The 21,760-nt window shown below is 45.1% G+C and overlaps 3 protein-coding genes across 12 annotated transcripts in view; 2 read left to right on the forward strand and 1 right to left on the reverse strand.

The window, feature by feature from the left end:
- LOC140185234 (uncharacterized) overlaps window positions 1-4,826 on the reverse strand; it is a 46,139-nt gene extending 41,313 nt beyond the window's left edge. For 5 of the 10 annotated variants that reach the window (XM_072238628.1, XM_072238620.1, XM_072238621.1 and 2 more), the window contains exon 1: window positions 1,745-2,060. The gene's annotated coding sequence lies outside the window, so the exon portion shown is untranslated. The other 5 variants (XM_072238624.1, XM_072238626.1, XM_072238622.1 and 2 more) reach the window with 3 other exon arrangements.
- The window catches only part of LOC140185000 (uncharacterized), a 435,439-nt gene that overhangs the window by 296,978 nt on the left and 116,701 nt on the right, over window positions 1-21,760 (forward strand). The window lies entirely within an intron of this gene.
- Window positions 4,579-20,494, forward strand: LOC140185225 (zinc-binding protein A33-like). The gene is made up of 7 exons (XM_072238613.1): window positions 4,579-5,111; window positions 6,835-6,930; window positions 7,339-7,572; window positions 9,000-9,022; window positions 9,110-9,228; window positions 10,769-10,834; window positions 17,829-20,494. Exons 1-7 carry the CDS (start codon window positions 4,701-4,703, stop codon window positions 18,383-18,385), a joined length of 1,506 nt encoding a protein of 501 aa, XP_072094714.1. The 5' UTR covers window positions 4,579-4,700; the 3' UTR covers window positions 18,386-20,494.

Raw genomic sequence — 21,760 nt, forward strand, 5'->3', positions numbered from 1 at the left:
GGGAAGACATTGGAGTCGATTGCTAAGGATGTGCTTTCAGGGTAATTGGAGGCACATGATACAATAGGACATTGTCAACATGGTTTCCTCAAAATAAAATCTTGCCTGCAAAATTTGCTGGAATGCTTTGAAGAAATAGCAAGCAGAATAGACAAAGGACAATCGGTTAATGTGTTGACAAGGTGCCACACAGAAGGCTGCCTAACAAGCTACGAGACCATAGTATCACAGGAAAGATTTGGATGATGGAATTGATGGCTTTGTAGCAACGTTTTCAAGTGATACAAAGATAAATGGTGGGGCAAGAAGTTTTGAGGAAATGGCGGGGGGGGGGTGCTACATAAGCACTTAGACAGATTAGGAGAATGAGCAATGAATTGGCAGGTGAAATGCTGTGTCGGGAAGTGTATGGTCTTGCACTTTAGTTTCAGAAATAAAAGGGTTGACTATTTTCTAAATGGAGAGAAAATACAAATATTGAGATACAGAGGGATTTGGGAGTCCTTGTGCAGAATTCCCTAAAGGTTAATTTGCAGGAGTCTGTGCTGAGGAAATTAAATACAATGTCAGCCTTCATTTGAAGAGGAGAAGAGGACAAGAATACAAACGCAAACATGTAATGCTGGGTCTTTATAAAGCACTGGTGGGGCCTCACTTCGAGTATTGAGGGCAGTTTGGGGCCCCTTATCTTGGAAAGGATGAGCTGAAACTGGAAAGGGTTTTAAGGCACTTCATGAAAATGATCTGCAGGATTAAACAGCTTGTCATATGAAGATTGTTTGATAGCTGTGAGCCAGTATTCACTGGAATTCAGAAGAATGAGGGGTGACCTAATTGAAACCTATTGAATACTGAAAGACCTTGATAGAGTGAACGTGGAGAAGGTGTTTCCTCTGATGGGTGTGTCTAAGACCAGAGGACATAGCCTCAAAATAGAGGGGTGTCCTTTTGGAGCGGAGATCAGGAGGAATTTCTGTAGCAGAGAGAACTGAATCTGTGGAAATCTTTGCCACAAGCAGCTGTGGAGGCCAAGTCATGATGCATATTTAAGACAGAGGTTGATAGATTCTTGATCGTTCAGGGCATGACGGGATACGGGGTGGGGGATGGCAAGAGGTGGCTGCAGAGAGGAAAAATGGATCAGCCATAATGAAATAGTGGAGGAGACATGATAGGGAAAATGGTCTTATGGTTTAATACAACAATAAAGATCTCTGAAGTTATCTGGGGTCCTGGTGAGAGTGTACGTGGAACACTGTACACAGGACTGGTCTCCTTCCCAGAGTCATTCTATGGGATAAATGGAATGAAGAATTTTCCCAGATTGATTTCAGGGTTGTGGTAGTGTCCTCAGAGAGATGACACTGACTGGCCTGTCTCAAAACTAGAGAAATAAGAGGTGGTCTGACGGAGACAGACACAGTTTCACAGGGTATTGGCAGGGTAGGGGCAGGAATGATGATTTCCCTGGCTGGAGGGTGGAACCAGGGGTCACAGATTCAAAATCCAAGGTCACCTCAGTAGGACTGAGATGCCGAAAAATTTCCTCACCCAGATTGTGCTGAATATTTGGAAGTTTCTTCACAAGGTTTGCAAATTTAGGGGCTCAGGATTATGGGGACGTTGCAGGAAAGTGGCGCTGAGGTCAAAGATCGGGTGTATTCTGAGGAAAGGGTAGGACAGGCGCAACGGGCCGAATGGCCACGCCTGCTCCTGTTTCTTATTTTCTAAAGCACGAGTTTACCTTTGTGCCTTGTTCTCCCTTGGATTTCAGCCATTCGGATTGCACAGGGGAGCGGTGAGAGCTCCGGAGATCCATCGGCAGCCGCTGCGGGGCAGCTCCCGTCTCCCAGCAGCAGGGGACGAGTCCAGACAACAGGCCCCGATCCTCGGCGGGGAAAGGCCGGGCGCCCTCCGTGTAGCTGAAACATCTCACGGAATCTCCGCCAGTCTCTTCAGCTCTGCCTTCGAAAGGATTCAGGACCCGCCGGTGTTGCAGCCGAAACCCGAGGCGCAGCTCCCAGTCTCCGGCCTCACTCGGTCCCGGTTCCAGACTCCGGCCCATTCCAGCGCTCAGCGTCCCGCCCACTGACACCCCTCAGCCAATGAGAGCATCCTTCTCCCAGCAGTGATCGCTGATTGGCTGAGATTTGTCTGAGAACGGGCTGCTACTGGGAGCTGGAGATGTCAGTCTCAGTTTGTTCTAAAATCAACGGAAGTTCCCCGAAACTCAAATTTAAAAGTAAATTTTATTAAACGAGTACATATAAATCACCACGTACAACCCCGAGAATCATTTTCCTGCAGACATACATAGAAAAAAGTATAGAATAGTAACCACAGCAAAATCAGGCAGTGAAAGATCAACCAGAGTGCTGAAGGTAACAAACTGCGAAAACGCAAATATAAATAAATATCGATAAATAACGAGAACATGAAATAACCTCAGCGTCTGTTGGTGGATCTGTGGAGTTCTCGCCGCACCCCTGTGCAATCCGACAGGCTGAAAGCCAAGGGAGAACAAGGCGCAAAGGTAAACTCGTGCTTCAGAAAATAAGAAACAGGAGCAGGCGTTGCCGTTCGGCCCCTTGCCCTGTTCTGCCCCTCACTCAGAACATGGCTGATCTTTGACCTCAGCACCACTTTCCTTCAACGTTCCGAACTTCGCCGAGCCCCGAAATTTGTCGTTTGAATTTAGAATCCTTGCGGAGAAAATTCAAAAGATTCACCGCGCTCTGTGTGAGGAAATTTCTCCGCATCTCAGTCCTGCCGAGGTGACTTCGGATTTTGAGTCTGTGACCCCTGGTTTCACACCCCAGCCGGGGAGAAACATCATTCCTACCCCTACCCTGTAAATACCCTGTGAGACTGTGTCTGTCTCAGTCAGGAAGCTTCTCCATGTGAACCTTGTGATAATGATGTTGGTTACAGTTCTTTCAGACCAGCAGCTTTGACCACAAGAACATCAGACAGTGGTCAGCACGGAATGTCCTGCAGTTACTGCGGGAGAAGGACTGGATGGACACAGTGGAGTGGTTCCCTGAGCAGACAGTCCAGACCATCTGGCAGAATACCTCATCACCAGATCACACAAACAGGCACCAAGACCTTACCTGTCTGGCGGCGAGAGGGGCCCTCCCAGTCTGATCCTTGCTGCATGCCCGGAGATCACTCCCACAGCGCGCTGCCCCGAGATTACTGCAGTGGAGACGAGACGGTCACTCACCTCTTTGCGGACTGTGGGCTGGTGAAGATGTGTGGAGAAAGATGCAAGGGCCTGTGTCACAGCAGCTGCGTGACAGAAGGGTCACTGATCCTCGGGCTGTTCCCTGGACGCACAGGAAAACGGACAGCAAGTGCTGCTGGAAGATCATCAACTCGGTGGAAGACCCCCAAAGCCTGTTGGTCTGTCATCACATCGAGATGTCCGCAGAGCTGATGTTCCCAACCTGGGGTCCACGGTTAATGACATTGATCCATGGCATGGAAAATGTTGGGAACCCCTGTCGTACAGGAATGTTGCCGACCGGCACTTTCCAGGCTGCAGGGACAGCATTGAAACTACAGGGTCCCCCTGCTCCTGGACAGGGAGGGGCCGGGTTGGCTGAGGAAGCTTCTCAATTATTGTCGTAGTGAAACACCCCGGGGGGCACATGAGCGACAACAGTCCTATCGGTTTTATCGAATGTAAAATAGCATTAAATACCCCACTGGCAAAGAATGTAAAATCACTGGGTAAAGGCACTGCACGATTTATCCCTGTGAATATCTATATGGACTTTAGTCACCATAATAATATTCAACTTCTGGGCTGAGTGAGGGAGACCGGGCCTTCCATTGCAGCCGGGATGGACATGCGTTAAGTCACGAAGTTTCTCTCACGAAAGGCTGTTGAAATCAGGACGTTACCGAAAAAATAATGTTTTGCTCCCTGTGACGTTGAATGTCCGGTCCTGTGCTTTTTTCCCCCTGTAGTCACAGGTCGGTCATTACCACTTCATCTGTCTCCCTCAAAGCACAATATTCTCTCCATAACCCCATTTTCATGGCATTAACTAATTTAATAGTTGCTTTCAATATTTGCCACCGTTTTGCACCCAAGCCTTACTTCTCTTCAGATCTGGAGAAACAATAAAACGGAGCTGCTGGAATTACTCATCAGGTCAGGCATTTCAGGTTGAGACAGTCCAGATGAAGGATCCCGACCCGGAAAGTCTATTGTACATTCCTCTCCACAGACGCTGCCTGTCCCGCTCAGCTCCTTCAGCATCATATTTCTGACTCGAGATTCCAGCATCTGCAGTCTCTTGTGCCTCTCTTTTCAGAACTTGCCCCTTTCAGTCCTGCCTCAGACTGAACCAGGCTCTTCTCTCCGGCTTCATTTCTGTTCTGCTTCTTCCTTCGCCCATCACGCCTACTGGGGCACAGGCCAACAGCAGCTCTCCAGCGTTCCCTGAAGTATCTGTCGCATTGTGATTACTAGCCCCATGCCCACCATCCTCCTTTTGCAGCCGGGCTTGGGCAATCCATGGCCAAGTGTATATTTCCGACCAGTTTATGTGTTTCCGATCCCACCCTGGTATGGAAATCACAGGCAGTAACGTAATGTTCATTCGTTGAATCTGCAGCGCCTGTAGTGGACAATCGCGGTACTGCAGGGGATCGGCAGCGTTCTGAATCAGGAAGTGCCAGGAGTAAACATGGCTTCGAAAGGACAGGTCGAGAGTTTGAGCGAGGAGGCAATTTGTCCCATCTGCCTGGATTTCTTCACCGATCCGGTGTTGCTGGAGTGCGCGCACAACTTCTGTCGCTCTTGTATCACACGGTGTTGGGAAAGGGAGGAGAGAAACTCCTGCCCGGAGTGTAGAGAGGTGTTTGCTGACCGCACCCTCAGAGTCAATCGGGCCTTAGCAAATCTGGTTGAAAAAATTCGAAATTTAAACCTGAATCCGAAAGGGAAGGAAAGTAAACTTCACTGCGAGGAACATGAGGAAGAACTGAAGCTGTTCTGTGAAACGGACAAGACACTGATCTGTCTGATCTGTAGAGATGCGCAGGAACACAGAGAGCACCGCTTCCTGCCGATTAAAGAAGCTGTTACACTCTACAAGGTAAAACTACCCCGAATTTGATATTCACCCCATCGTCATTATCCACGGCACGAGCCTCCGTAAACAACACATCATCCCCCACCTTTCGCCATCTCCAATGGGATTCTACCACGAAGCACATCTTTCTCTCCAAAAGCCCACTCCCACCCTCCACCCTGACAACTCTCCGCTCTCTATAGGGATCGGTCTCTACGTAATTCCCTTATCCACTCGCTGCTCCCCACTGATCTCCCTCCTGACACCGATATCTGGAAGCGGGACAAGTGCTAAACCTGACTCCTGCACCTCCTCCCTCGTCACCATTCAGGGGCCCAAACAGACCGAATTCCTCCCTTTACTTCCATGGCCAATTGTCCTCTCGTGTTAGTTTCCTCCTTCTTCAGCTCTTTGCCTCTTCCACCTGTCCCCTCCCAGCTTCTCACTTCACCACCCTCCCCCACGTTCCCCCTCACGTTGTCTCACCCGTCACCTGTCAGCTGGTTCTCGTCCCCAACCTTTTTATTCTGGCTTCTGCCCCATTCCTTCCCAGTCCTAGTGAAGGGTCTCATCCCGAAACGTCGACTGTTTCTTTGTCCTGCATACAGTGGCTTGCAAATTTTGGGCACTCCTGGTCAAAATTTCTGTTCCTGTGAATAGCTAAGCGAGTAAAAATGAACAAATTTTGAAAAGGCATGAAGTTAAAGATGACACATTTCTTTAATATTTTAAGCAATAAATGTTTTTATTTCCATCTTTTACAGTTTCAAAATAACAAAAAAGGAAAAGGGCCCGAAGCAAAAGTTTGGGCACCCTGCATGGTCAGTACTTACTAACACCCCCTTTGACAAGTATCACAGCTTGTAAACACTTTCTGCAGCCAGCTGAGTTTTTCATTTCATGTTTGGTTGATTTTTGCACATTCTACCTTGCAAAAGGCTTCAAGTTCTGTGAAATTCTTGGGCCGTCTTGCATGCACTGCTCTTTTGAGTTCTATCCACAGATTATTGATGATGTTTTGGTCGGGGGTACTGTGAGGGCCATGGCAAAATCTTCAGCTTGCGCCTCTTGAGGTAGTCCATTGTGGATTTTGAGGTGTGTTTCGGTTCATTATCCTGTTGTAGAAGCCATCCTCTTTTCAGCTTTTTTACAGACGGTGTGACATTTGCTTCCAGAATTTGCTGGTATTTAATTAAATTCATTTTTCCCTCTACCAGTAAATGTTCCCCAGACCACTGGCTGCAACACAAGCCCAAAACATGATCAGTCCACCCCCGTGCTGAACAGTTGGAGAGGGATTCTTTTCATGAAATCCTGCACCCTCTTTTGCTCCAACATACCTTTGCTCATTGTGGCCAAAAAGTTCTATTTGAAGAGTTCAAAGAACATCCAAACAAGCCTGATGCATTTTGGAAACAAGTCCTGTGGACTGATGAAGTTAAAATAGAACTTCTAGGCCGCAATGTTATTGTTATTTTGAAACCGCAAAATATGGAAATAAAAAAAACATATTTGCTTAGAACATTAAAGAAATCTGTCATCTTTAACTTTATGCATTTTGGAAATCAGTTCATCTTTTACTCACTTAGCTATTCTCAGTAAAAGAAATTTTGACCGGGGTGCCCAAACTTTTGCATGCCACTGTAGATGCTGAGTTCCTCTGGCATTTTGTGTGCGGTAATCGCGTTTGATCCCCTGTTTCTTTTGTTCTCCCTTTTTTCTATTTCTTACGCTCTCTGACTTTCAGGATCAGCTAAAATCTTCCTTAGACTCTCTCACAAAAAAGAAATCAGACTTCCAGGAAAAGGAGCAGCAACAGAAAGAGAAGATTTCCGGAGTTCGGGTGAGGCTTCCTGAGCGGATTTTCTGATATTACTGTATAGTTTTGCTCCCTTTAATGCAGAATAGCAGAGTATCGCAGCTCTAGTGACTCGGGTTCGATCTTGACCTCTGGTACTGTCCGTGTGGAGTTTGCATGCTCTTCCTGTGACCACGACAGTTTCAGACACATCCCAAGGACATGCTGGATGAATGGTTAATTACAATTAACCCTGTGAAGGTGGGGGAAGTTGTATGTGAATCAGGTGGGAGTTAATAGGTCAATGAGGGATGTTTCAGGAAAACGTGAGGGAATGGGGTTGACGGGAATGATTCAGAAGCATGAACTTTAATGGACCGAATGGTCACCTTAACGTCATCAGGAAATACAGACAGCAATATAGTAAATTAATCTTCACCTTTCATTCGATAGGAACAGTCACACAGCGTTCAGACCCACATCACGTCTCAGTTTGCAGAACTGCGCCAGATTATCACTGAGAAAGAGCAGAGCTTGCTCAGGGATCTCAGGGAGGAAGAGGAGAGGATTCTAAATCGAATGGAGAAAAATATTCGAGAGATTCAAGAGAATATTGGGTGGATTCAGGAGGAAATCTCAAAGTTAAAGGAACAGATGGATCAAAAAGACAGTGTGATATTTCTCAAGGTGAGGAATTATATTTCAATTTGTTCCTGTCAAACAGCACGAAATGAACAGTGGTATATTTGAAATAAACACAGCACAGTGGCCAGTTCTAACAAATCAATTGCCGCTGCAGGCAACCTCACACAGATTGTTATAGTTGAATGACGCACCCTCCAATCACTCCAATGATGATGTTCCAAAATGTCTAAGATATGTATTCGATCGTCTATAAGCAACATACAATCTAGAAGCGATGAATCTTAAGTATTATAAATCGTAAGTTAAGCTGCAACATATCGTTCAACAAAGATATGACATCCGTCCGTCCCCAGCTCAAAACTTTTGAGAACAAAGTTCGAATATGTAACTTATTCGGTTCGCTTTTCCCACGCCCCCACACACATGACGTGTTACCATAATAAACACGTAACACAGAATACACTGCAGACAGAAAACAGGTGCATTGCTCCTACACACAGCATTTACAAATGGCAGTAAACTGTTTCACCAGACAATTGATGAAACTATTCAGGGTTGTTGCTGTCCCAGAACTGGACTTCCACAACTTCTGTACATTCCAGGACAGAATGTAATCTGCTCTGAAAATAACACAGAGTTACAGACTGTGTCCTTAATTACCTGTTAAATATCCTCTAAATCTCCCATTAACACCCAGTTCCAGTCACAGGCTGTGAGTGCGTCTGGTGCGGTGGGTGTGAGGGTCTCTCTGTCAATCACTGAGAACAAAGAATGTGACCCACACATCAGACTTATCCTCCATACCCGGTATCCATCAGATTAGGGAAACATTCACTGTTTCTTTACTTTCTCGGATAAACTTCATACAGGATAATATCCCATTCTCCATCATAAACAGGCCATTCGGTCCATCTTCTCCGATCTGTTTCCCTGCTAAACAAACCTCCTCCCACCTACTCACCACACCCAGCAACAGTGCCCCGAACTCCCTGGTCCCTCGTGTTTATTCAGTTTCCCCATGACATTCAATCTCTGCTGTTCCGCTTCAAACACTCCTGTGGCAGTGAGTTCCACATCCTCTTCACTAAATTTCTTATGGGATTTATTAAGATCCATCTGGAATTTCATCTGCTCATAAATAGATATACTTTCTCCTGCCCATAAATAGATATACTTTCTGCACATGACACAATCAAATCCATCACTGATCTTCAATTACTCCATCTTATCTCCCTGACGTCGAATCCAGATGAAAATGCGCAACCCGTCCTGTCTTTCCTGTAGGTTTCATCCTCTCAGTAATGATCTAACTTTCAGAACCCTTCTCTGTAATTTACCCCATGCTTCTGTATTGTCCGTGTGTGAGAGTGACTGAGGGAGTGGGAATTTTCAACACCTTGTAATGATTTGGTTGAAATTCAGGATGTGGACGGTAAGACTAAACAGATTTGTGTTTTTATTTATTTCAGGAGGAAGCTTGTCAGAACCGGAGGTAGGACATGCTCTTTACTGAAATCCTGTATAGATTTGTAAAATAGTTCAAAATTTCAGTTTATAACCAACAGTTTAATGTTTACAGAGTTAACGATGATATCCGGGACTGGACAATAACAGATGAGGACCTACCGGTTGAAAAATTCGATCACCTCTATTTGCTGAACACAGTGCTGAGAGAAACACTTGATGCCATTAATCGAGGTAATACTTACAAAGATTGATTTCTCCTTGTTCATGAGACTCAATTTAGCTCCAATTTGAAGCAAAGATTGCTGTAATAATGGGCTGAAGGGGAACTGAAGTTTATTCCACATCAGCCCCACCGACTGGGAGGCATCACTGTCACATGTTCAGCTGGAGACACCAACACAGGGTCACAATACAACCAATACACGGGACTGACAGATGAACCACTGTGTTCTGATCCCAGGCCACTGCACTAACATGCCAAGACATGAGATTGAATCCTACCACAGGAGCTGGGAAATTAATACTGATCTTATGATATTGTAGGGAATAAAAATGGGTATCAGTGTGGTGACCGGGATTGTAAGAAAGATACACAAGTCCTTCGTGCGCTGTGAGTGCAGACTCTGACTGACACAGGTCTTCCCCCTTCTGGATCAGAACTCTCACTGTTGTTAGAGGGAGAAGAGGGCAGCTGTAGTGATAGGGGACTCAATCATCAGGGGAGCAGACAGGAGAATCTATGGACGTGAACGGGACCCCCGAACGGTGTGTTGCCTCCACGGTACCAGGGTTAGGAACGCTGGGATCGTGTCTGCGGCATTTTAGAGAGGGAAGGAAAAGAGCCAGATATGTTGGTATATTTCGGGACCAATGACATTGCATTAAAAGCAAAGAGATCCTGAAAATAGAACTTGGAGAGCTTGGTAGAAAGCTCAGAGCAGTACCTCCAGGGTTGCAATTTCTGGATTGCTGCCTGTGCCACATGCTGGTGAGGGTAGACACAGGATAATTTGGCAGATTAAAGATGGCTGAGAAGATGGTGCAGGGGGCAGGGTTTCAGGTTTTTGGATCATTGGGATCTCGTCCCGTGGAGAAATGACCTGCTCAAAATGGATGGGTTGCACCTGGACCCGAGGAAGAACAATATTCTCACAGAGAGGTGTGATAGAGCTGTTGAGGAGGCTTTCAACTAATTTTGTGGGGGTGGGGTTGGGAACTGGAGTGAAGGGATGGGACTGATGGTAAAAATGCAAAGATAGCGTGTAGTCAGACTGTCAGATAGGGCGGACAGATCATCATAGCTTGCCACACCAGACAACCAGCCACTCTAGTGTTGTTTGGTTGATGTCGAGCAGGTCAGTGTCAGCTAAATCAGGTGAGAGTGGGCAGTTGCGCAGAAAGTGTTCAATATTTTGCACCCTTTCGCCACACTCACAGGATTCGCTGGTCTTTAAACCCCACTTCACCATATTGTCTCCCGACCTACAAACTCCCGCTCTCGCTCTGTTGAGAGTGCACCACTTCCGTCTGTCAAGCAGTGCCCCGTCTGGGAACATTTCTGTGGGGTCTTGCACTGTATTGTTTGGTGGGGTTCTGGCTTCTCTTTGTTGCCAGAGGTCAGTCCTGTATGTTTGGGGGGATGTTCCGTGCCGTAGTTGCTCCACTGTAACAAAGCATTTCCTCGATTTTAGCCGGTTGGAAACTGGCACATGATGATGTAGTGGGTGCCGTGGATCCGAGTTCTGCTTACCTTTTTCTATCTTTGTCGTAGTGTATCTTCGGATCTCTGGGGGAGCAAAAGGCGGACAGATGAGAGGACAAAATTGCAGCCAGCAGGGTAAGTATCAGGGCATTAGGGATGCAGAATCAAAAAGGGTAGCAGATACAGCAAACACAAAATAATCTGCAGATGCTGGGGTCAAAGCAACGCTCACAACATGTTGGAGGAACTCAGCAGGTCGGGCAGCATCCGTGGAAATGATCAGTCGATGTTTCGGGCCGGAACCCTTCCTGTAGCAGATACAGTACGCAAAGTGTTAAATCTTAATTCGTGGAGTATACGAAATAAGTGCATGATCTTGTTGCAGTATTTGAGATTGTCAGGTATGATGTTGTGGCCATCACTGAATTGTGGCTAAAAGATGGTTGTAGTTGGGCGCTGAATGTCCAAGGTTACAAATTGTATCGGTTGTATAGGAAGGTAGGCAGAGTGGGTGGCGTGGCTCTGTTGCTAAATCATTAGAAAGATGTGACGTAGGATTGGAAGATGTTGAATTCTTGTGGGTAGAGTTAAGGAACTGCAAATATATAAATGACACTGATGGCAGTCACATACAGGCATCCCGACAGTAGCTGGAAAGTGAGCCATAGATTACAAATGGAAACAGAAAAGGACAATGTTATGATAGTCATGGGAGATTTCAACATGCAAGTCATTTGAGGAAATCAGGTAATCTGGTGGGTAATGGATCTCAAGAGAGTGAATTTGTTGAATTCTATGTGATGGTTTTAAAGAGCAGTTTCTCGTTGAGCTTGCTCAGGGAACAGCTCTACTGGATTGGGTGTTATGTATTGAACCGGAGGTGATTAGGTAAGAGAACCCTTAGAAGACAGTGCTCACAACGTGACTGAGTTCAACTTGAGATTTGATAAGGAGAAAGTGAAGTCTGACGTCGTAATATTTCAGTAGAGTAAAGGAAATTACAGTGGTCTGAAAGAGGAGTTGGCCAAAGTAAACTGGAAGAAGATGCTGTCAGGGATGACAGCAGAGGAGAAATGGTGTGGGTTTCTGGGAAAATGAGGAAGCTGAAGGATAGATGTATTCCTAATATAAATAAATACTCAAATGGAAAAATAGTACAACTGTGGGTGACAAGGGAAGACAAGCTAACTTAAAAGCAAAAGAGAGGGCATAGAACAAGACAAAAATTAGCAGGAAGACAGAGGATTGGGACGCTTTTAAATACCTACGGAGGGCAATTAAGAGAAGGATGGGGAGGGGAAAAAAGGAATATGAAATTAAGTTGAATTGACTTAATATCTTACATCCTTCATATACATGAGGAGTAAAAATTTGTATGTTACATCTCTATCTAAATGTGTAATGTGCAATTTACAGTAATTTATAAATAATATGTACAACATGCTGGTCGATATAACATAGAAATAGAGTTGTCTCAGCACGAGTTAAGCAGTCTGATGGCCTGGTGGAAGAAGCTGTCCCCGGAGCCTGTTGATCCTGGCTTTTATGCTGTGATACCGTTTCCCGGATTGTAGCAACTGGTAGTGTTTGTGGTTGATGTGCCTCGCATCTCCAGTGATCCTTTTTACACACCTGTCTTTGTAATACAAGCTGGCAAACAAAATGAAATTGTTTTTCAAGTATTGTTAAAAAAATGAAATAGAGATGAGAGTGGATATAGGGCCACTAGAAAATGAGGCCTGATATGTAATAATGGGGGATAAAGAGATGGCAGATGAACTAAATGAGTATTTTGCATCAGTCTTCACTGTGGAAGACACTGGCACTGTGCCAGGTGCTGAAGGGTGCGAGGGAAGAGATGTGAGTTCAGTTACTGTTACAAGGGAGAAGGTGCTCAAAAAACTGAAAGACCTAAAGGTACACAAGTCACGCAGAGCAGATGAACTGCACCCTAGTGTTCTGAAAGAGGTAACGGTAGACATTGTGGAGGCATTTGAAATGATCTTTCAAAAATCACTGGACCTTGGCATTGTGCCAGAGGACTGGATAATTGCAAATGTCACCCAACTCTTTAAGCAAGGAGGAAGGCAGCAGAAAGGAAATTATAGACCAGTTAGCCTCACCTCTGTGATTGGGAAGAAATTAGTGTCAGTTTTTAAGTATGAGGTTATGGAATGGTTGATGACAGGGGACAAGACTTGACAAGTTAGCACGGCTTCCTTTCGGGGATATCTTGCCTGACAAACCTGTTGGAATTCTTTGAGGAGATTATAAGTAGGTTAGATAAAGGGAATGTAGTGGATGTTATAAATTTGGAATGTCAGAAGGCCTTTGACAAGATGCCAATGAGGCTGCTTACTAAGTAAAGAGCCCACAGTATTACAGAACAGTTACTGGCAGGGTCAGAACATTGGCTGATTGGTAGGAAACAGCAAATGAAAGTAAAAGGATCCGTTTCGGGTTGGCTGCCAGTTACTAGTGCTGTTCCGCAGGGGTGGGGGATGGGACCACTTCCTTTTATGCTGTATATCAATGATTTAGCTGATGGAATAGATGGCTTTGTTGCCAAGTTTGCAGTTGAGACAAAGATTGGTGGAGGGGCCGGTAGTGTTGAGGAAACAGGTAGGCTGTACGAGTAAACAACAGGAATTCTGCAGATGCTGGAAATTCAAGCAGCAAACATCAAAGTTGCTGGTGAACGCAGCAGGCCAGGAGCATCTCTAGGAAGAGGTAGAGTCAACGTTTCAGGCCGAGACCCTTCGTCAGTCCTGATGAAGGGTCTCAGACTGAAACGTCGACTGTACCTCTTTCTAGAGATGCTGCCTGGCCTGCTGCATTCACCAGGCTGTGCAAGTACTTGCATGAGGAGAATGGGCAAGAAATTGGCAAATGATATACAATGTTGGAAAATTCATGGTCATGCACTTTGGTCGTAGAAATAATGTGTGGATTATTATTATTTTTTTTTAAATGGGGAGAAAATCCAAAAAGCTGAGATGAAAATGAACTTGGGAGTCCTTCTGCAGAACACCCTGAAGGTTAACTTGCAGGTAGACTCAGTTGTGAGGAAGTGAAATGCAATGTTGGTATTCAATTCAAGAGGTCGAGAATACAAGAGGAGGGATGTGATGCTGAGGCTTTAAAAGGCACTGCTCAGGCCTCACCTTGAGTACTGTGAACAGTTTCGGGCTCCTCATTTAAGAAAAGATGTGCTGGCGATGCAGAAGGTTCATTTCATAAGGATGATTCCAGGAATGAAAGGGTTATCATACGAGGACATTTCATAGCTCTGTACTCCTTGAATTTTGAAAGATGAGGACAGATCTCATTGAAACCTTTCAAATGTTGAAAGGCCTAGACAGAGTAGATGTGGAAAGGATGTTTCCCATAGTGGGTGAGTCTAGGACAACAAGGCACAGCTTCACGATAGAGAAACTTCCATTTAAAACAGAGATGTTGAGAAATTTGTTGAGCCAGAGGGTGGTGAATGTGTGGAACTTGTTACCACAGGCAGCTGGGAAGGCTGTCGTTGGGCGTCTTTAAGGCAGAGCTTGATAGGTTCTAGATTGAACACAGCATCAAAGGTTACGGGGAAAAGGCCAGAGAGTGGGGCTGAGGAGGGGAAAAAAGGATCAGACATGATTTAATGGTGGAGCAAACTCGATGTGCCTAATGGCCTAAATCTGCTCCGATCTCTTACGGTGTTATGGTTATCAGATATAATGGTTAGCATTGTGACAATGAGCCCAGGCACACCACCCAGCATCGACATCAGTCAAGATTTCAGCTCGGGAGAAGCACACACAGCATAACCGGCCCGGAAAAAACACCTCCACACACATACACAGGAAGGACAGGCAGATTGTAGTCAGTAGTACATTGTTATTTTCCTCAGTTACCTGGAAACTAATCTCTTCAGACACAGTGATTTATTTATTTAAACAACGCAGACACATGTCACACATTGCCAGCACACACCAGAAATGTGATGACACACTGTGACGTCCAAATGCTTCAATGTGCACACTCTCCTTCAAGGTGTACACACACCCACTGATACTTACCACAATCAACACATACACACACACACACACGCACACACACACACACATACTATCAGAGTGTGACACACGGCTGAAGAAGCTAGCACAAATTCCTATCTAGGAATTAGATCTGCCGTCCTTACCCAGTCTGCCTGTTCTGTGCAGAGAGCTGCCCTCTGACGTGACGTCACATCAGCAGTTCACAGACAGACTCCAGGGTGAGATTGCTCAGGAGGGTGATCTGGGAGGGTTTGACAGACGTTGAACCCACGGCCCACTTCATACATCTGCTAGACTAGGATGTCTTCCTGAGCATGACCCGTTTGTTTGTGTTTGTCCCAAATCCCTCTGACCATTTCCTATCTATGTACCTGACTAAATTTATTTTAAAATATTTTAATTTTACCTGTTTCTACAGCATCTGACAGCAAATTCCATCTGCCCACCTCCCTCTGTGTGAGAATGTTACCCCGTACATCCCTCATAAAAAAAAAATCACCTTTCACTTTCAATCTGAGCCCTCTGGTTCTGTACTCCCATTTCCCGGAAAAAAAGACTCCCTTTATCTCAGCCCGTTATGAATGTATTTACCTCGATAAGGGGTCATCCCTCAACATCCTACACTACAGATAAATAGCCCAAGCTCAACCACTCTCTGCTTTTCACCCAAGACCCACCCCCACACCAGCCCTGGTAACATCCTCCTGAAGCTTCCTGTCCAGTGTAATGACATCCTCCCCATATTCGGGGAACCAGAAATGCAGACAATACCACACTTGGAGTATTGTCAGCAGTTGTGGGTCCCTTATATCAGAAAAGATGTGCTGGCTTTAGAAAGCGTCCAGGAGTTTCACAAGAATGATTCCAGGAATGAAAGAGTTAACATATGATGAGTGTTTGATGGTCCTGGGCCTGCACTCACAGGAGTTTTGAAGAATGGCGGATTTATTATTTGTCTCAACCCTATTCACCCGCCTCCTCCGCATAACTTTTGATGCCCTGACTAGTCAAGAAGTTTACCTATCAACTTCTGCTTTAAAAATTAAACATGAGAAAATCTGCAGATGCTGGAAATCCAAGCAGCACAGGTCCTGATGAAGGGTCTCGGCCTTATCTCCCTTAACCTACTTGGAGAAAGTTATGTTGGGAGGATGTTCCCCATAATGGGTGGGTCGAGAACAGAAGGCACAGCCTCTGACGAGAGAATGTCCATTTAGCACAGGGATGAGGAGGAATTCCTTTATCCACAGGACAGTGAATCTGCCACAAGCAGCTGTGAAGGCAATTAACTGAGTATATCTAAAGCGGAGCAACACACACAAAATGCTGGAGGAACTCAGCAGGTCAGGAAGCATCTATGGAAAAGAGTAAACAGTCGACAGTTCATCTGAAACACTTCATCAGGACCTGTGTTTCTTCAGGGTCACTGCAAATTCTCCCCCTGTCCTAATGAGGGGCTGCGGGCGATGGGGTTGTGGGAAAGGGAACAAAGGGATCCCGATCTCCATCTTTGTCCCCCTCCAGCTTCTCGTTACGTCTACACACACAGTTCACCCACAGGCTTACAGGCTTCCACCCCTTCTCCACCTGGTTCTGGTTCAATCTGCCGTTTATCTCTCCCCTGCTGGTTCCCATTATCACCTCCTTTCCTATCTCGAACCTTCACACTCCCCCACTTCACACTTCACACTCACAAATGAATGTTAACATTGAATGTAGGGCCTGTTCCTGTGCTGTACTGTTCTATGTTCTCTGTTCCCTGTTGAGAGGAATGAGAGGAGACCTCAGGGAAACACGAAATTCTTTCAGGTCTCAGCAGGCAGGATACAGGGAGGATGTTTCCCTTGTCTGAGGAGTCAAGGGTCAGGGGTCACTGTCTGTTTGGAATTCTCAGCACTCGTGAGGGGAGAAGGGTTTTGGGGGTTCTTAGCCATTCAGTTCACAGAGCCATCGCCGTGCAGCATAGAAATGTGCGCTTCAACCCATCACCTCTGTGCTGACCGATTTACCCATCTACATTCATCCCATTGGCCAGCATTAGGTCAGTCTCCCTCTGTGCCTTGCCTATTGAAGTGTCTGTCCAAGTGTCTCTCAAGCACAGAGGACTTGAGGCCTGTGACCTGCAGAGGTCGGTTCTGGGGCCGGGCGGGGTTTGTTATTCATATTAATGATGTTTACGATAGTGTAGGTGCCATAGTTAGTAGGTTTGTAGGTGACACTAAAATTCATGGTATATTGGACAGCGAATAGGATTCTCTAAGTTCACAAAAGTCCCTTTGTCAACTGTAGAGATGGGTACAGTGACAATGTTTTCAAATGCATCTTGCCAGGTACATGGATAAGAAAGGTGAAAGGAATAATGGACAAATGGGGCAAGCTCATTAAAGCAATTTGATCAGCACGAACAAGTTGGGCCGAAGAAACTTTGTGACCTCCTGTTTAAATCCATTCACCCACCCCCTTCCCATCTTTATCCACCCCTTTCCCGCACTCGTTTCTGCTCTCTTTTTCAATCTTTTTATTGTTTCAAAGTTAATAAACATAACAATAATAATGATACAAAGAGACTGGGACTACATTAATAACGGTTAGCATGTACAAGCACAGATTCCAAGCAACAAATGTCGTTTAGCCTCCCAATCTCTTACTAACTAACCATGAAAAAGATAATTTATAAAGAGGAAAAAAAAACTAAACTAAAAAAAAACTAAACTGCTGTCTATCTCCCCTGTTTATTTCTGTTCTTGAGGGAAGATGTCGACCTGAAACGTAGACTGTCAATCTCTCCCCACACACGCTGCCTGACCCGCTCGGTTCCTCCAGCATTTTGTGTCTGTTTGATCGGGAATTCTCTGCTCTCCGTCCAGAGAAAACCCTTGCGGAGACATTAGTTGTCCATCTGCTTTCGTTGGGTCAAATCACAGGAAAGGTTCGTGTCGGCCACCAGAGCACGCCTGAGGCCCAGCGGCCTTTCCACCGGTTCCAGGTCCGAGTTGTCAGGGTCTCCCCTCCGATCCCCAGGGCCACGCTGCTCGAGACTCCCCCCGGTCCCCCGGAACTCTCTAAGTCTCTGCTTCTCCCCCCAGTCTCTGTCACCCTGGATGTGGAAACGGCGAATCGGTGGCTTGAGGTGTCTGAGGATCGGAAGAGTGTGAGATTGACCCGGACCCGGAGGAATCTCCCTGACACCGGGAAGAGATTCACAATCTGGGAATGTGTGCTGGGATCGGAGGGATTCACATCGGGGAGACATTACTGGGAGGTGGAGGTGACGGGGAATCGGATCTGGTGTCTGGGAGTTGCCGCAGAGTCTGTGGACAGGAAGGGATGGGTCAGACTGAGACCGGAGACCGGATTCTGGATCATCGGGCGGGTTGGTGACGTGTTACATCGGAATTGTGACCTATTCTTTGGTTTTATCCCCTCCCCTGGGCCCCGTCTCTCTGCCGGTCCCATTCCCGGGAGGGTGGGAGTTTATCTCAGTTACGAGTCCGGGACAGTTTCATTTTACAACGCGGAGACCAAGTCCCATCTCCACACCTTCACTGGGAATAAATTCACAGGGAAACTTTATCCTTTCTTCTGGCCTCGGGATGTAAACCAGTGGCTGAGAATCTGCTCCGGTTCCGCTCCAGGTCTGTAATCGGGTCGGGTCCCGGGATCGGCGTCAGGAGTAAAGTCCCTGTAAATATAAATGTGCGGAGAGTGGAATAAACAGGAAATGAGAATTATCGATCCGTTAATTTTAATTCGTTCACCGCATCCGACAACGGAACTGAAACACCGCGGATTCAGCAGCAGCTGCGGGCGGCGGGTCCTGAGCTCCCCCGGGTCCTAAAGTCCACTCGCACTGTGACAGGTTAAATTGGACAGGTGGGGGTGGTGCTGACTGGGAGAGGGAGGTCAGGGTGAATCTTGGTAAGACCATAACATACAGGAGCAGAATTAGGCCGTTCAGCCCATCGACTCCGCTCCGCCATTCCATCATGGCTGATCCCGGATCCCACTCAACCCCATAACCCTGCCTTCTCACTATGTCCTTTGATGGTTTGATCGATCAGGAAATGATCAACCTCTGTCTTAACTATACCCACAGACTTGGCCTCCACCGCAGTCTGTGATAGAGTGTTCCACAAGGTCACTACTCTCTGGCTAAAAATATTCCTCCTGACCTCTGTTCAAAAGGTCTCCCCTCAATGTTGAGACTGTGTCATCTAGTCTGGATATCCCCACCACATGAAACAACCTCTCCACATCCACCCTATCTAGTCCTTTCAACACTTGGTAGGTTTCAATGAGACTCCCCTTTCCTTTCTGAAATATGGGACCCAAAATATTGATTAAACTCCAAGTACGGCCCAACTTGTGTCTTATAAAGGATCGGCATTATCTCCTTGCTTAAATATTCTATTCCCCTTCAAAGAAAAGCCAGCATTGCATTTCCCTTCTTTACCACAGACTGAAAATGTGAAACAACCTTCTGGGACTCTTGCAGGAGAACTCCTAAGCCCCCTGCACCTTATCAAAGGCCTTCTGAAAATCCAGGTAGATGATATCCACTGCCCCTCATTTGTCCACCATCCTTTTCACTTCCTCAAAGACCTCTAAAGGTTTGTTAGGCACGGTTTTCTTTCACAGAAATCATGCTGACATTGACTTATTTCATCGTTATTCTCCAAACACCTTGAAAATACAACTTCAATAAAAGACTTCAATACTTTCTCTACCACTGAGGTCAGGCTAACTGGCCTATAATTTCATCTCTTTTGCCTATCTCCCTTCCTAAAGAGTGCAATTTTCTATTTTCCAGTCCTACAGGACCATGCCAGAATCCAGTGATTCTTGAAAGATCGTGACCAATGCATTTATTATCTCTTCAACATCCCTCAGGACTCTGGGATGTAGTCCATCTGGTCCAGGTGACTTATCCACCTAAAGACCTTGGAGTTTGTCCAGCTCTTTTTCCTTTGTAATAGCAAAGTCACTCAATCCTGCTGTGTCTTCCACAGCGAAAACTGCTGCAAAGAATTCATTAAGTTCATCTGCCATTTCTTTGTCCCCCATTACGACCTCACCAGTATTATTTTCCAGTGGTCCAATATCCACTCTTGTCTCCCTTTCACTCCTTATTTAACTGAGGAAAAAACTCTGAGTGGCCTGCTTTATATTATTGGCTAGTTGGCCTCATATTTCATCTTTAACATTCTTATCGCTTTTTAGTTGCCTTTTGTTGGATTTTCAAAGCATCCAATAATCGAGCATCCCACTCACTTTTGCTACCTGAAATGCCATTTCCTCAGGTTTTACACAGTCCTAAACTTCTCTACCACATTTCAATGGTTTTCCCAAACTACATCATGTTTAAATTTAGAAAAAAAAAATCAGAAGTGACATTTTTGATCCTTCGGTTAAATTTGAAGAGACTTGGGAATCATTTATTCAACATTTTCATGTGATGTAATTTGAGCTTTCCGAATCCTTCTTATTAACTCCAAATATATGAATAGAGGAGCGGAGTTGACAACATTACTGAATGTGTTCGATTTAAGATATTGGTCTAGCCTTGTTTAGTTCCATTTGCTTTTTCTCGGGGCGAGGGGGGGGGGTCTTTTGTTTTTTTGGGTTTTTTTTTGTATTTTTTTATTTCTTTCTCCTCTATAATTAATTATTTTAAGAGTTTGGAAGTCTATTATACCTGTATTATTTGAAATCTTTTTTGCACGTGCTTATCAGCAATAAGATTATTCCAATCTCTGTGTATCAATATTGTTATTCTGTTTATAATTTTGGAAAATTAATAAAATGATTTAAAAAGAAAGAAAGAAAGAACTTCCTCTGTGGGACATGTCTATCCTGCACCTTGCAAACTATTCCCAGATACTCAGCCACCTCTGCTCACCGTCACCCCACCCGTATCCTCCTCCAATTCACCTGGGCAAGCTCCTCTCTCATGCCTCTGTAATTCCATTTATTCCATTGTGAGCCTGATACATTTGACTTAGGTTTCTCCCTATGAAATTTCAGTATGAATTCAATTATATTATGATCACTGCCTCTGATGAGTTCCTTTACTTTAAGCTCCTGAATAAGGTCAGGGTTATTGTACAACACCCAATGAAGGATGACCTTTCCCCAAGTCGGCCCAAGCACAAGCTGCTCTGAAAAGCCGTCTCATAGGCATTCAACAAATTCCCTCTCTTGTGATCCGACGCCAACCTGATTTTCCCAATCCCCTCGCATATTGAAATCCCTCATTACAATTGTGACATTACCATTATTACATGCCTTTTCCCTCTAATTACTGTGAATTAACTTAAAGTCACTCCCACAACTTAATAAAGTTTTTTTTATCTGAAAACTATCTACTCCCCCAAAGATTGTACTGAGAAGGCAATTATTTTTTTCAGTCTTGTATGCTTCACACTGAAATAGTGTGAGTTTAACAGTTTCATAACTTCAAAATGTACATGACACAGAAAGACGTTTTCCAATTAGATACAAGGTATAATTAACCATAGTGTGGGAAGTTCTAAGTTGTGTCAATATAATTCCTTCCCTTCATGTTTTAAGGCCTTCTTTTGTAAACTCAACAGGTTTATGTATTCTGTAAAGGTGACGGTCCTTATGTCCATTATCCTACAAGTCTTGCCATAAGCCACTAATTCTTAACCCTTAGCTTCTGATTTGCTAAGTGGAAAGTCTCTATCCACAGTTGAACTTTTAACAGGTTTTTTTTTTGCTAAGAAGTCAGCCTGATCATTTCCCTCAACAGTGCAATGTTCAGGGACCATAATGTGCAAACATATGAACCAAACTTTGTATATGAAATATTGTTTGATGAGTTTCTAACAGCAAATCTGACCTACTGCTGGAATGACCTATTTTAAGTCTTATCAAAACCAAAAAGAACTCTGAACAAATTACAAATTTGCAAGGACCAATTTCCTCCACCCACTGTAAGCCCAAAAGGATGGCAATGAATTATGCTTCATTTACTGATTAGTGGCTGGCAAGTCAT

The sequence above is a fragment of the Mobula birostris genome, chromosome 20, assembly GCF_030028105.1.
Source record: "Mobula birostris isolate sMobBir1 chromosome 20, sMobBir1.hap1, whole genome shotgun sequence".
Lineage (NCBI taxonomy): Eukaryota > Metazoa > Chordata > Chondrichthyes > Myliobatiformes > Myliobatidae > Mobula > Mobula birostris.

What these genes read in the sequence shown, in the direction of transcription:
- LOC140185225 (XM_072238613.1), top strand. Translation starts at nt 4,701, where the DNA reads ATGGCTTCGAAAGGACAGGTCGAGAGTTTGAGCGAGGAGGCAATTTGT. An exon ending in AAGCTGTTACACTCTACAAG is followed by an intron (nt 5,112 to 6,834) that starts GTAAAACTACCC and finishes TCTGACTTTCAG; the next exon opens with GATCAGCTAAAATCTTCCTT. An exon ending in AGAAGATTTCCGGAGTTCGG is followed by an intron (nt 6,931 to 7,338) that starts GTGAGGCTTCCT and finishes TTCATTCGATAG; the next exon opens with GAACAGTCACACAGCGTTCA.